The sequence below is a fragment of the Rhodnius prolixus genome, unplaced genomic scaffold (assembly GCF_049639745.1).
Source record: "Rhodnius prolixus isolate KJV_2025 unplaced genomic scaffold, Rpr scaffold_1, whole genome shotgun sequence".
Lineage (NCBI taxonomy): Eukaryota > Metazoa > Arthropoda > Insecta > Hemiptera > Reduviidae > Rhodnius > Rhodnius prolixus.
The window spans coordinates 22815802-22830430 of record NW_027411581.1 but is presented as its reverse complement, the minus strand read 5'-3'; the positions used below and the strand labels follow the sequence as shown (position 1 = coordinate 22830430).

Genomic DNA, 14629 nt, shown 5'->3' with positions numbered 1-14629 from the left:
TAAAAGTGGCTAACCTGTTTTGTTACGGTAATTTCATTCTGTCCAGACGATTTAACGAAGGGCTGGGGCCCTGCTTAAAGCTGTTTGGAACTGAGTGGAAGCCATCTTGTTTCTGGCAAAAGTTTTGTTAATTATTACATGAAATACACCCTTAAAGTCCAAGTGAAATTAAAGAATAGTGAATACAATATCTACTTTTGCTTTTAAGTGATAATTAACGTCCTATAAGAGAATTTTTTTTAGTTCTGAGTGAAGCTACACATTTCCCATACACTCTTGGGAAAGAATATGGCTTGCGCTACATTGAAAAGGTCTCTGGATTTTGATCCTGTTCACAGTCATGGGCGTCCATCAAAACGTCAGCGATGTGTGCCTATGAACGTTTCACCTTCAAGTTCTCCTCCTACATCAAGAAATGATTATGGACCATCACCTTTTTCAGAATTATGTCCCAAAATGACACCAGGTATGTTTTTGTAAACTATTTTCATAGCAGTTGGATTCCATATCCTATTATGTATGTATTATTTATTAATATAAATTTTTATTTTTATTTTTTTAATTTTGCCCTCATTTAGAAAAAGTTAATGAAATAGTAAGGTTATTTTATTTGTGTTTACGAATATTTAATCTTTCATTACTTAATTCAGACGAAGATCGTTAACTTAATAAAATGATCACTGCATCATTAAATTTTGCATTATCACTTAGTAATCATTCAACTCGATTATCGATTAAAATTATAATGTGACACGTTAATATTGCTCTTTTATTATATTGGATCTTATTTTGAATGTACTTCTATCAACACCTCACAAAACGGTTTAGTATTATTGCGAGCACTATTTAAATCTTGAATTTTTATGTGTTAGTTATTATTAAATCATTTGACTTTATTACATGCTATTGTGTTGTCTTCTTTGTTCTAGCTAATGATATAGGGAAAACATTTAACTTAGATTTTTCATATAAATTCGATTACTAGGCCCACTTCCAGGTTTCAGGTATTTCACATACAAAGAAACCATTCAATTTTCCTTAGGATCAAATTTAATTTGAGAATTTCTTAATAGTTTTCAAATTTATTGCCTAAAATATACAGCCGTTTATATAAATTGTAATATTGAGCAGATTTACTTTTTAATTAAGTTTTTATTTTCAGCATTACTAACACATACATAGGTACTCTAGGTCTCAGTCATGCAACCTAATTTCCAAAATGCTGTTATTTTCTTGCTTGAAAATTAAATTATTCGAAAATAAATTTCTAGAAACAAAGTTGGCGTAGATAAATCTTAGATACCAAAGAGGGGTTCTGATAAGAATTTCAGTTTGTTGAAATAGAGATATTTAATGTCTAATAAAAATGTATTCAAGTATATACATACATATGTATAGGTTATGTACATAAGTTCTTTTTAAATTAGATTATAGATAAAAATAAATAAATAAAAAGAGCAAGAAAAAGAAAATCCGTCGTAAGTAGGTTTTATTTAATTTATTTATTTATTTTGTCCTGACCAACTCGTTACTTCAACTTTTTTTAAATTTAACCCTTTCCCGTTCAACAAGGTAGTATACGAAACAAATTGCACATCGTTCAGGAGATTATCTATTAATGACAAATACACTGTGGTAAATTAAAACTAGGTTCTTAACTTTAAACAAGTTATTGAACTTATAATAAAATCATTGAAACCCCTTTTTAGTAGGTTTAACCCTATCAGTGATTTCTATTACTACTCAAAAGGATGCAATTTAAATTCCTTTCCATCTCTCTTTTTATGTTATTTTTGTAAGAAAATAATGCTACTTAACATTAACCACATATTAGAAGCTAAAGATTGGTTCTGATAAAAATTTCAGTTTGTTGAGATAGATATATTTAATGTCTTACTCAAGTTAGATTAAAACAAATTTAGGACTATTAATTCAGAACTAAGAGACAACATTTAGGAAATTGAAAACGGCCAAATTTGGAGGCAACATTGTGAGGGCAATTGATAAGTATGATAAAACAGTACTTTTTTTTCTAATTGTCAAAATAAATTGTTTAACCCTTTTATATCCATGAAGTTCCTCTCGAACGATAATAGTTTATATGTGAATGATAAAAGTTCCAATCGTGCAACTTATTACTCCCCTGATTGATATTTACGAAATGGTATTTCCTGATGTAATCGTGCACCAATGAATATTGAAAATATTATTTATTTAGTGCATATTGAATTAAACTTTTTTTTTGTTCAAATTCTAAGTTCTTTTTTTTTTTTAAAGTAATGCAACAAAAGAAGATTCTATAAAACTAATAAATGAAATCATTTATCATTTTGCTGTAGAGATATTAATTCGAACTATATTTCCATCTCACACTAAATTTACCAACATTACTTGTTTAGTATCTTTCCGATTGGTTGACCTAGACATTATCTTGTATATTTTCATTTTGCTAATGCGCTTTTAATATTCATATCCAAACATGACAATAAAATTTCTCCAACTGATATTGCTCGTCTTTTTGTTGCTTTAGTGGAAAATTAATAAAGGTCATTTAACTTAACATGATCGGAAATTTACAGTAAATTGTGAATATTTTCTACTTCACTTTAATTTGTGTTGATATTCTTCAAAATATTTCTTAGGTAAAAATTAGAAAGAGGTGTAGACTATCCTGGCCGCGTGTTTTGCATACCAGGCATTTAGGTGTCACCCTGAAATTTATAAAGTCTACCGTCGTAAACGGTTATTGAGTAGATATGCTGAATTGGCTAACAATTCTGAGCTTGAAAATAGGCAATTGCTCTCCATCTTTCGCGAAACTACTTCTTGCTACTAAAGTTAGAATTGAATTGAGAATTTATGAAGGCTGAATATCTAAGGATAGTTGCAATTTTTTGTATGGCTCAATTGTGTTTTTAAGTTCTATTTTAAATTGACGTTTATTAGTTACTTTCAACTTATGATCGGCCCCTAAAGTTATAAGTAGTTTATTTTGTAATTACGAAAACCAATTGAATTTAATGAAGCTTTCAAGATCTTTATCATATTTCTCCTTAGTCCATAAAAGTGAACTTTCTGCCACAATTTTGAATGATCCAGCGAGTCACAGGGCTTCTGGAAATCATTTTTCTACAATATTTATCCCAAATTTTATGTAAAATAACGTTATTCTTGAAATATAAGAGTAATTATCGCAACTAAATTACGAGAAAAAAATAGCTGTTTCAAAAACAATTTAGCGCCTTTAAATGTGTTTACCGATTTTCATGCATGGAATGTCAAATTTAAAATTTAATGTAATGAATGGAACTCTAGAACTGTCCGGTAGTTGTATGAGGGTTGAAAACATACTATCAGCTTTAAAAATCTAAGCCAGATTCTTATGAAATTTGGCCGGATATAAAGGATATGGTCTGTACTTAAGTTAGTAGTAATCAACCCGGTTATTAATAAAATTTACTCTTAAATAAGGAGAATGATTGAAAACGACATATTTGTTCTTCGTTGAGTTCCCACCGGAAATATTTGGAGTCAAAAGAAGTCGTTTATAGAAAATTGTTTGTGTGTCGTCAGATAGCCTCAAAAAATTCTGTACCTCGAAAGGAAAATGACACCATGTCAATTTTTTTCAGATTTCAGAAATGAGACCTTGCGGGTATTTTTCAGTTTTCCTCTATATGCTCTACCTAAATTGGTCCCAATGATTTTCTTTAAACTTTGTGAACTAAAGTAAAAATAAAGTAATCGCCTATTTTTTCATGAAGGTCTGAGCTTTCAACTACAAATTGGGCGTGGCGGACAGACATACTTAACCTATTAACATTTTTCTTAGTCAAATATAATGTAGCCTACACAAGGTATTCAGCTCGGGATCTTCCACTTTTTCAAATCCTCGCTTCACAACCGCTACATACTCTGCTTACTATTAAGGGGGTACCCTTAATCGCCCTACAGGTATCCCCTTCTGCATGAAAATTTCATTTTATCTGTATACAAATGTATAATTTGGCGGGTTTTTATAGAGTAAATGAGTGTGAGAACTTAAACCGGCAGAGTTCCAAAGAGGTGTGAAGAAGTATAAGGTTAGAAGGACAGCTCTTGTTTGTGTGGGAAATGCATTAAGGATTTAGACTAGAATAATTTAAGCATGTAGGAAGGTCTTTGAGATATAGTATATACTGTGAAAAGAATATGATTTTTCGGGGGATTAGGTGATGGGCTTAAGGTTTTTAAAGTGAGCCGTTTGAATGTTTGAGCAACATGGTTTTTCCAGAATTTACGTTGATCTAACACAACTCTAATATTATTGATGGATGGAGAAAACTGAATCGGCAAGTGATCAAGAAAAAATAGGAAGGGTAATGGGACATATCCCCGAGGATTTGAATTGATCAGTGTGGCCTTTGTTTTACAAACTTTTCATTTAAGCACACTATTACGAAGGGCACTATTTATATTTTGAGCCTAATAATAAAAAAACAGTAATTTGTCATTGAAAATGACTTTATTGTTTTTCAAAATATTCTTTATGATCCACTTCTGCATGCGTTCGAACCACTTGTCAAAGCATTTTGTCCATTCCGTTTGAGACACCTCCAAAACATGGTTTTTGAATGCATCAACAGCTTCTTCTGCCGACGAAAATCATTGTCCACGTAATTTATTCTTGACGTTCGGAAACAAAAAGAAGTTATTTGGTGCCAAATCAGGACTGTGCGGCGGATGACTCATTAATTCGATTTTTTGAGTGCTCAAATAGTCGGTTGTTAGACGAGATGTGTGACAGCTGGCATTGTCTTGATGAAGAATGATCCGACGGCGCTTATTTGTCTTCCTTATTTCATCGAAGACTTCCAGCAAACAAATGGTTGTGTACCATTCAGAATTGACCGTTCTACGTTCCTCTAAAGGCACTGAATTCGTTATACCAGCGTTTCACAGTGTCAAAGGATGGGGCTTTATCGACAAAAGTGGAAGTAAGTTGATCGATGCACTCCTGTCTTGATAATCCACGTCGAAAGTTGTAATAAATCATTGCACGAAAATTTTCACGAGTTAATTCCATTTTTTCGCTGAGACACAATTTTCAAGTGACTGTAAACAACACAAATCGCGCTCAAATAACAAAACGTTCTGAAGAAGGTTATGGTCAAAAACGTCAAAACTTTCAAGTGGAAACGTCAGATAGCACCTGACAACACTCAGTGTTGCCAAGGCTCAAAATATAAGTAGTGCCCCTTGAATAAGCCCCAACCGTGAGGCTATTTAGGTCATTCCGGATTTTTGAAAAGGCGCCTTTCAAGGGATTAGAAGTGAAGGAGAAGTAACTCTGAAATTCATTAGTGATAGAGGTAACGCCGATTCTATCCGTCTAAGCATGTATGTATCCCTGACCGGTTTCGCAATTCATCCATCTGTTTGGTGTAAGAGAATTTCGCACCACATTGCTGGCAAAATGTCTCACAACTTTTTTGAGAGTTTTGAAGTGAAAGGGAAAATAAAATATTACTCCGGTTTTCAGTTCAAACTTGTCTTCTGAATTCGTAAATTAGTTCTGTATTTTTATTTTTTTTTAAAGAAATGATGGCTGCTGGAATACGTGAGGAAATACGTCGTTTGCATCGCAGACGTCAACTTCATTTTAATCCACATCAAGAAGTACAAAGTGATTCTTCATCAGATTCTGCTGGCTCACCATCTTCGAGTAGTTTTGGCATAATATATTCCGGAAGCACTCGGGACAAGCCGTTATTTACTTTTAGACAGGTAACTATTTTTCTTACAATATATGTACGTATCTATCTAATTCTTATTATTTTAGTTAATGAAATAAATTTATAAATAATAGCCATTTCAAGGGAAGGGATTAGCTATGGTTAGCGTATTGGATTCCCATGCGGAGGTCCCGGGTTGGAATCCAGCTGCTGACCCTTAGATTTTTTCTTCCTAGGAACTTCTTACAGCTCACTGTCCGGTGATGGTCAGTGTTGTCTGTACGAGAGAACACTGTCTGGAGGCCGGCAGTGCACTGAAAAAAGCTCCGGGCGCCAATAACCTGAGACGTTGACGTTAAATATATTTAAAAAAAAAAGCCATTTCATTCGTTTCAATTATAAGTAAAATCTATTTTCCAGGTTGGAATGATATGTGAACGAATGTTGAATGAACGTGAAACTCAACTACGAGAAGAGTATGATCGTATCTTAAATATGAAGCTTTCCGAGCAGTATGATGCCTTTGTCAAATTTTCTAATGACCAACTACACAGACGCTTTGAATTGTCTGCTGCTCCTAGCTGTAAGAACTTGAATTTATTTTTAAATTATTTTATTATTTCATTTTAATAAATTTTTCAGCGCCTGAATGAAAATTTAGTTTTTTCAGAAATATATAATGCTGCTAATGTTTCTTCAATTTTTATTTTTTATTTTAAGAAATTAGTTTTATTGAGCTGATTAGAAAAGTGTATTGAGAATAAATATTTTCAACTATTTTTGTAGAACTGCACTTTGTTGTCGAGACACTGATATTCTCTCTTGACACCACTCCTATAATCGGGTCAATCCTGGCCTAGTATAAAAGCGGTACCACCTTTCCTTATTTGAAGTTATACAGGGTGTACAAGAAGGAGAGGTCGAAACTTCGGGAGGTGATTCAGCTACTGTGTTTTTTATTTCCGTTTTATTAAATAATAATTGTTCAAAACTGGTTACTTTTCTTTTTGTTCTTTCCACAAAAATTTACATACAAGTAAATTAATAATTTGATATCAGTGAAAAATCGGTTTCGAAACTTCCCAGTTTTCTCAATTACACCCCTTGTTCGGGGTAGGTTTTTATTTAAAAAAATAAAAATAAATCCAAATAATCTTGAAGCTCAATAAATGCACAACTTTTTCTGTAATTGGGTGTGACTCCTTGATTCATTAATCATTGAAACGAATCGAGAACTAATTTTTAAGACATTGAAGTAAAAATTTCATTGTTTATAAAAAACGTTTTGAGGCTCTGGGTTAAGCAGATTTATAGAAATTTAATGTTCTTCCGTTTGGAATTAGCAGATTTGTTGTAAGATAAAGGATAGATAGATTAGATTTTGAGACGGGACGGGACTTATGCCCCACGGCAACGAAGCCACAAGAGGCTTATTGTGCCAAGGATAGATAAGTTACGGCCGTTTTTATGGTGAAATACGCGAATATCGACGAAAAAGTTAAAAATGCAAATATCTTGGACACTGTTGAGAATCGAGCCAAAGTGTATACGCGTATTTTTTGTTGCATTTGAGCTGCTGAATCACTTCCAGAAGTTTTGACCTCTGCTCCATGTACACGCTGTATATATAATAATATAATTTTATACAATTTTATACAGGGTGATAAGGTGATCCATTTAAAACGCACCAATCGCTAATAACTTTTTAGGAATGCGGAAATCCTGAAAACCCCATTAAATAAACTATATGTTTTTTTGTCTAGTTTTCAAATTTTTCAACCATAAGGACTACTGGATTGGACAATTTTTATGAAAACTACATAAAAAATTGTGAAAAATGGCGTTGACCCCGTTTCGATATCCCTAATATTTGTTGAGATATTTAAGATCAAAGTTACAATTTTATCTAAACGTGATCGGTTTTCAATATTAATTTTCCACCAGAAATACACATTTTGGGAGGTCCTCTCACTGCAAAAAATGTTATTTGGGTCGCAAAGAAAAAAAAAAATAATTGAAGATTTTAAAAATGTAATGGTTGTGGGAGAATCAGGATAAACTTGTTTTATCATCAAATAAAAGTAACCATCACATCAGTTATCGTACCCTGTATACAAGACTTCTTGACCTATGATTACGGTAAGAATATCTTGCCAGGGAAAGGCGGGTGTTGGTCTAGTGGTCCAGAGCGTGGTTATGTAAATGGGAGATCCCCAGTTCGTATCCCGCGTGTAACGATTTTTTATTTTAAAAAATTATTATGTATGATGTATTAAGTACTATTAATGAATGACTACATACGCGTATGTAATCAATGGCCATTTATGCAGGTGAAGTAAAAGTTCTTCCAACCTTGGTTGGCTCTTGCAAATTCTTTTAAAAAATTAAATCTAAAAATTTGCAAGTTTATTGCGGACTTAAAGATTTTAGTTTTATTGATTTGAAAAATTGTTATTGGTAATTACAAATAACTATCTCCAACAGTCATTTTTGTAGATTTTCTGGATTTCTTCTTACATATTTTTGCACTTCGCAAAGGATTGTTAAAATCGAAAATCTCTCAATTATTCATACAATTACCTGACAATTTAGTGACTAATAAACCATTTTAAAAAATACATTATTTCTAAATATAAAAGTCAGCAATGAAATTAATTTTGACTATATGTTTGTGAATGAATTATGTTCACGCAATACTTTGCTGTAATAACCATTGCGAAATTAATCTCTTTTTCAGACCTCTCTTAAATAAATGAAAATGGATTATCACCACCTTATTAATGAAGCATTTCCTAGGTTAGAGTGCCCTATTTTTGCAGTTAAATGTATACTCCATGGGATACTCTATTCTCATAGTCAATATAATGACAGAAATGCTGTGCCTAATATAAAGTTATTCTTTCACCATTAAATAATATTGTTTACATGGTAAAATCATAATATAATTTTGTATTTGACTGCAGTTGTTTTTATCCACTGAACAAGAGCTCAGTGTTGTGTGTTCTGTGTAAATAGCTTAGTATGTTGCCCTTAGTAAACTATTTACTCTTGATTATTTTTTTAACTAACCTCTTCAGACCCATTTTTGACTTCCGCCTTTCCGTGTGTACATTTCATTTTAGTTTACAAGTTTTTGTTACTGGATGGAATGAATATATTGGTAATATTAATATTCCTGTGATTAAATTATTCTTGAAGTAAATGTATAATATACTGCACAGTGAAATTTTCTTTTTAAGTTAAAAATAAAAATGGTAGTGTTTATTAGTTTAAGGGAAAAAAAGTTTTTATGTTGCCTTATGTTGAAATTCATAATTTTATTTTATTTTTTCCTTTTGTTTGTATTGATTTTATTGGCCAATGATATTTCGGTGGGTAGGTACTTTTGTGGAGCAAAATATAATTAATTCATTTTACAGTATCAAAGGTTACCACTTTTCTGTTTTTATAAATTATCATTGGAACTTTTTTCCGTTAATTTCATTTAATCTTGTTAGCTTTGTTATATATATTATTTAGCACTTTTTCTAGGGTTTGGGAAATATGTTCAATGAAAAATTTTTATGTTTAGAATTTATTATCCCATAAAAATTCTGATTTTCGAACGTACTCGTTTAGCTAAATCACTTTTTACAATGTCTTTATAAATTTAGCGTTTCCTTCATAAAAAGGAGTCATTTAAATTAATTTAATACTGAAAAGTTGGATAATATTTTTTTTAATCTTATTTTTTTATTATTAAAACAACAAAAACTACCTACCTCTGGCTGTTTTGCCCAATAATTTATTATTAATACTATTATTTATTAAACTCAAGGGATTGCAGTTCAACTAGTATAATATGTGTGCTGATGGGATAGAAAGTTGATTTTCTTTAATTATCATCGTTCCTTATGATGTAATTAGTTACTAAAACTAATAGTACATTTTGGTTTAATTTGTACAAATATTTATATTTGGTACATTTCTTCCAAACAGGCAACACAAAATTTGTATATTTTGAACTAACTTTACATTATTTTTTGAGGATTTTTCACTCAAGAAAAATATTAAATTAGGCCAAAAAATAAATTAGAACTAATTTTGTACATTTATCATATTTTTGATATAATAAGCATTCTCTGGGCCCATTCATTTGACATGGAGCATTAATTTTCAATTTACATACTTTATAAGGAATCCGAAATTTAATCAACTTATCTAATTTTAATCACGTTGTGATGTTAATCAGTTAAACAGTTTATAATTCTTTAGTTGATTGTTAAATTGTTTAGACATTGTAGGAACAAATTAATCTGCCAATGGGAGAAGATTAAAGAGACACCTTAAACTTGCGCACTTCTTTGTGAATCATCTTTTGCAAAATGTACACTAATCAAAGAGCAAGTGCTTTATTTTCCGAGATAAAGAATTGCTTGTCTTGAAGTATACTTCTAGTTCAAAAAGACTCATTTCTTGCTGAAGATCTTAATATTTTTGTACCATGAGAATTAATATATTACTTTTCTTTAACTAAGTTTAGAATTGCTGTCAATTTTGAGCATAATAAAATCAAATTTACAACTTATGTTCTTTATAAAAGCTAAATGTACTAACTTTTTAACATCAAATTAAGTGTTCTGCACAAAAATATTCTGGTCTCAGTTGAATTTTCAATCGAAAGTATTTTTCGTTTTTTTTGTTCTTTTTTTTTTATTTAGTTTTTGTAAATTGAATATGTTTTGAGTAATAATATAAGCTCTTAGGTTTATTTTTAATTGGTATCTTTGTAGTTAGTAAGACAAAAATGTTAAGTAAAATTTTGTTTTAACAATATTTATTAACCAGTGCCAGTATATTATACATAGAGGTCTGGAGGGGTTTGGTAATAAACTTAAATATATACATAAATTACGCTGGTAAGAACTAAATTAGGTTTAAGATTTTCCCTTTGGACACTTATTACAAATTATAACAGACAGAACTGTACATTAATCAAACTGTTATAACCCATCTGCGCATATCTTATATTCAGATAACAACTATTTGCAAATATGTGAAATACTTGCAGCAATTCCTTGTATTTGTATATGTTTCTTTTGATAATAAAAATAAAATTACCATTTGGAGCCTTAGATTTATTTTTCGTTTGTTCATTTTCTTTCTCTTTAGCTATAAAAAACATTTCAGGGGAAATAATTAGTAACAATAACAGCTTTCATTAACCAATAAATCAGTTTACAAGAAAACTAAACAGAAAAGTTAATTTTGTTGTTCCACCTCTTGAAGTATAATGTTTACTAGCTCTTGTTAAGGAATGTATTAAAAATTACTTTTTTTGGATAATTTTAGAAAAATTTAATACCATTTGGAAATTTTACTATGTTATAGTAAATATTAAACATGCTAATCATTATAAATAATAATTTCACCGTGAGTGCTGTCATATTCATTGTTTTCTTCACCAATCTGTCAGATAATTTTTTTTTCTTTTTTATGTGGAAAAAGAGTAGTGTATTATTAAGCCTCAGATAATTTACATTCAAAGTTATTATGTAAAAAACAAAACAAACCATGTGAACTTTTAAATAAATTTAATAAAAAATATACATTTCATTTGATGTAAAAATTACTCTTTTTAGGAAATTGACATATATAGACCTTAACAAGTGAATATTAGATTCATTTCATTATCACCTTGTTGCATTTCTATTAATCTTTTTATTGATGTGCCATTAAATATTGGTGAAAAATTTTAAATTAATTAAAATTTCATTTGAAAAAATTAAATCTGTTCCCAAAGAAATCAGTTACATTCTGATTAAATCTTGGGCTACATTACAGACTTACCTGAAATTCTCACTCTTGGGTAAAGAAAGACTTTCGGCAAGTGTTCTACAGTTGCAATTGGTAGAAATCAGTCACTACGTCATGAAACTGACAAACGAGACAGCAGTTTGACCTACATGACTGTACGGCTACTAAGTTTAGGCAAATAACAATGTTACTATTAACTGCACAATAAATTTATTTAACCAAAAGATTTATTTTTATGCAATTAATTTAATCTAAATTTTGTGTGTGATTGTCAAAGAAAACTTTCTAATTGAGCAAAACACTACATACTTACCGCTATCCTGGAAGTATTCAGTGGTGCAAATCACCCGAAACCTTCCCTCATCCTACAGACCAATCAGCTTACTGCCGATTCTTCGAAAACTTCTCGAAAAACTGTTACTTAAGTATTTTAACCCTATTTTTTTGGAGTTTGATGTTATACCAGACTACCAATTTGGTTTCTGGCGTCATCATAGCACTGTTAAACAATGCAACCGGGTTGTGGATGCTATTGCCTTCAGTACTGGAGAGAAAACAGTATTGCTCAGGGGCATTCTTAGACGTAAGCCAGGCCTTCGATCGTGTTTAGGCATCCTGGATTACTGTTTAAACTAAAAAAAAAGAGTCTTCCCTCAACATACCTCATTTGCGCACCTATCTTTCAGATAAGATTCTTTCAAGTTAATACTGGCTCAGCAATCTCTTTTTCTCAACAGTGGGGGGCGGGAGTGCCGCTGGGGAGTATACTTGGCCCCGTTCTCTACACAGTATACACATCAGACATACCTGTACAACCCTCTACACTGCTCTGTACATACGCAGACGGCATGTATCTGGAAACCTCATTGGATCTTAAATCTGAGAAAAAAGTGAGTAATAATCATCTAAATCAATTGATTTCAATTTTTTGAAAGAAATGTCTATTTTGTTAAGATTATGGCTTCCTTTACATCAGTAACATGAATAATTTTAGGCACAGGGTCTTAGGTTAGCGAAGGAACAGGCCTCTCCACGGACTTAATAATAATACTGATTAATTTTGATGATTTTGGGAATATTGAGGTGCGATCAATCAATAAATTCAAACACAAATTTTGTTTCAGCTCTCCATCGTTTCGAAACGTGTTTGAATTTATTGACTGACCACACCTCAATATTCCCAAAATCATCATTTCACAACTGTCGAAAACCAAAACTACCACTGATTAATTTTGTTACTGAATTTTAGTACTGATACATTTGTATTCGTAAAAGCATGTAACTCTGAAAACTTGGTCAGTTTTCGGTACATTTAGGCATTTCCTGATTCTTTTTTGTTTAGAAATAGAAATTAAGATTAAATTGTTATTTCAAATTGCTTAGATAAAGAGGTGTCAACAAAGTAACATCCACCGGTCATAGATTGACTTAAAATTCTATCACATTTAGAGCATGAGTAAAGAAACTATTCGTATTTATTAATGCAAAATCATTATTTGATAAAGTTGACTAACAGTGATCATCACTGAATGTCTACCATACACGAAATTCTCCAACACTCCTCATATTTACTTCTATATTAAAGCGTAATTGTAATAGCCAATAAATTTTTGAAAAAATAAAGTATCTAATCTGATTCAAAACAAATTTTAGTGCTCAAGAAACTAAATAAAATAATATTAAGGTCCGCAGAGTTGATAAGGAGCAAAAAGACTAAAATATGTAAGTTACTATACTATCCACGGAGGGGCAAAAAAGAGGCCACACCTTATTTATTTATTTATTTATTTTTATTTTTTTTTTTTTGGCGCATCAACAGCTGAGGTTAGCGCCCGGAGCTTTTTCCAGTGCACTGCCGGCCTTCGGACAGTGTTCTCTCGTTACAGACAACACTGTCCATCACCGTACAGTAAGCTGTAAGAAACTCCTAGGAAGAGAAAATCTAAGGGTCAGCTGCTGGATTCGAACCCGGGACCTCCGCGTGGGAGTCCAGTATGCTAACCTCATAGTTAATCCCTTCCCTGCCACACCTTATTATTTTTTTTTTTTTGCATTTAATTTCTAATTGACAACTTTATTTTTTTCTATAAACTACATCTAATAAGAAACTGGAAATTATTGAAGTTTTGATCTGGACATTACCTAACTTCCCCATGGCGCTACGGCCCTACAAGGACCGGGGCTTCTCCACTATTTTTTGCCATTCGACTTTGTTTGCGATTAGACCTCAATCTTTTGAAGTTTTGAATATACGGAGGGATATTTCATATTCCTTAATCACTTTTGTATAAGAGCAAAGCTGGAAGCTTTCCAGGAAGAGAAAATCTAAGGGCCGCATGCCTAGATTGAAACCAGGGGAGAAAATCTAAAAGCCGCATGCCTAGATTGAAACCAGAGGAGAAAATGTAAGGGCCGCATGCCTAGATTGAAACCAGGGGAGAAAACCTAAGGGCCGCATGCCTAGACTGAAACCAGGAGAGAACATCTAAGGGCCACATGCCTACATTGAAACCAGGGGAAAAAATCTATGGGCCACATGCCTAGATTGAAACCAGGAGAGAACATCTAAGGGCCACAGGCCTAGATTGAAACCAGGAGAGAAAATCTAAGGGCCGCATGCCTAGATTGAAACCAGGGGAGAAAATCTAAGAACCGCATTTTTAGATTGAAACTAGAAAACAGAACTACAAACTGACCTAATCCCTTCACTTGTTACTGTTATAATGGAAACTATCTCCATTTCTTTATTCTACGAAAAAAAGTTCAGTCAGTATAAAATTTAAACTTAAAAATTGTTTATTTTTGGTAAAATGATAAAAGAGATATATATTTTGTATACGGAGGGATATTTCATATTCCTTAATCACTTTTGTATAAGAGCAAAGCTGGAAGCTTTCCAGGAAGAGAAAATCTAAGGGCCGCATGCCTAGATTGAAACTAGGGGAGAAAATCTAAAAGCCGCATGCCTAGATTGAAACCAGGGGAGAAAATCTAAGGGCCGCATGCCTAGACTGAAACCAGGAGAGAACATCTAAGGGCCACATGCCTACATTGAAACCAGGGGGGAAAATCTATGGGCCACATGCCTAGATTGAAACCAGGAGAGAACATCTAAGGGC

At 32.0% G+C, this 14629-nt stretch overlaps 1 protein-coding gene across 1 annotated transcript; it reads left to right on the top strand.

Moving 5' to 3' along the window:
- Nucleotides 1-14: 14 nt before the first annotated feature.
- LOC141457825 (akirin-2-like) lies at nucleotides 15-10822 on the top strand. The gene is made up of 4 exons (XM_074135108.1): nucleotides 15-466; nucleotides 5579-5766; nucleotides 6135-6297; nucleotides 8452-10822. The coding sequence occupies exons 1-4, from the start codon at nucleotides 289-291 to the stop codon at nucleotides 8460-8462; spliced, it is 540 nt and encodes a 179-aa protein (XP_073991209.1). The 5' UTR covers nucleotides 15-288; the 3' UTR covers nucleotides 8463-10822.
- Nucleotides 10823-14629: the final 3807 nt, after the last annotated feature.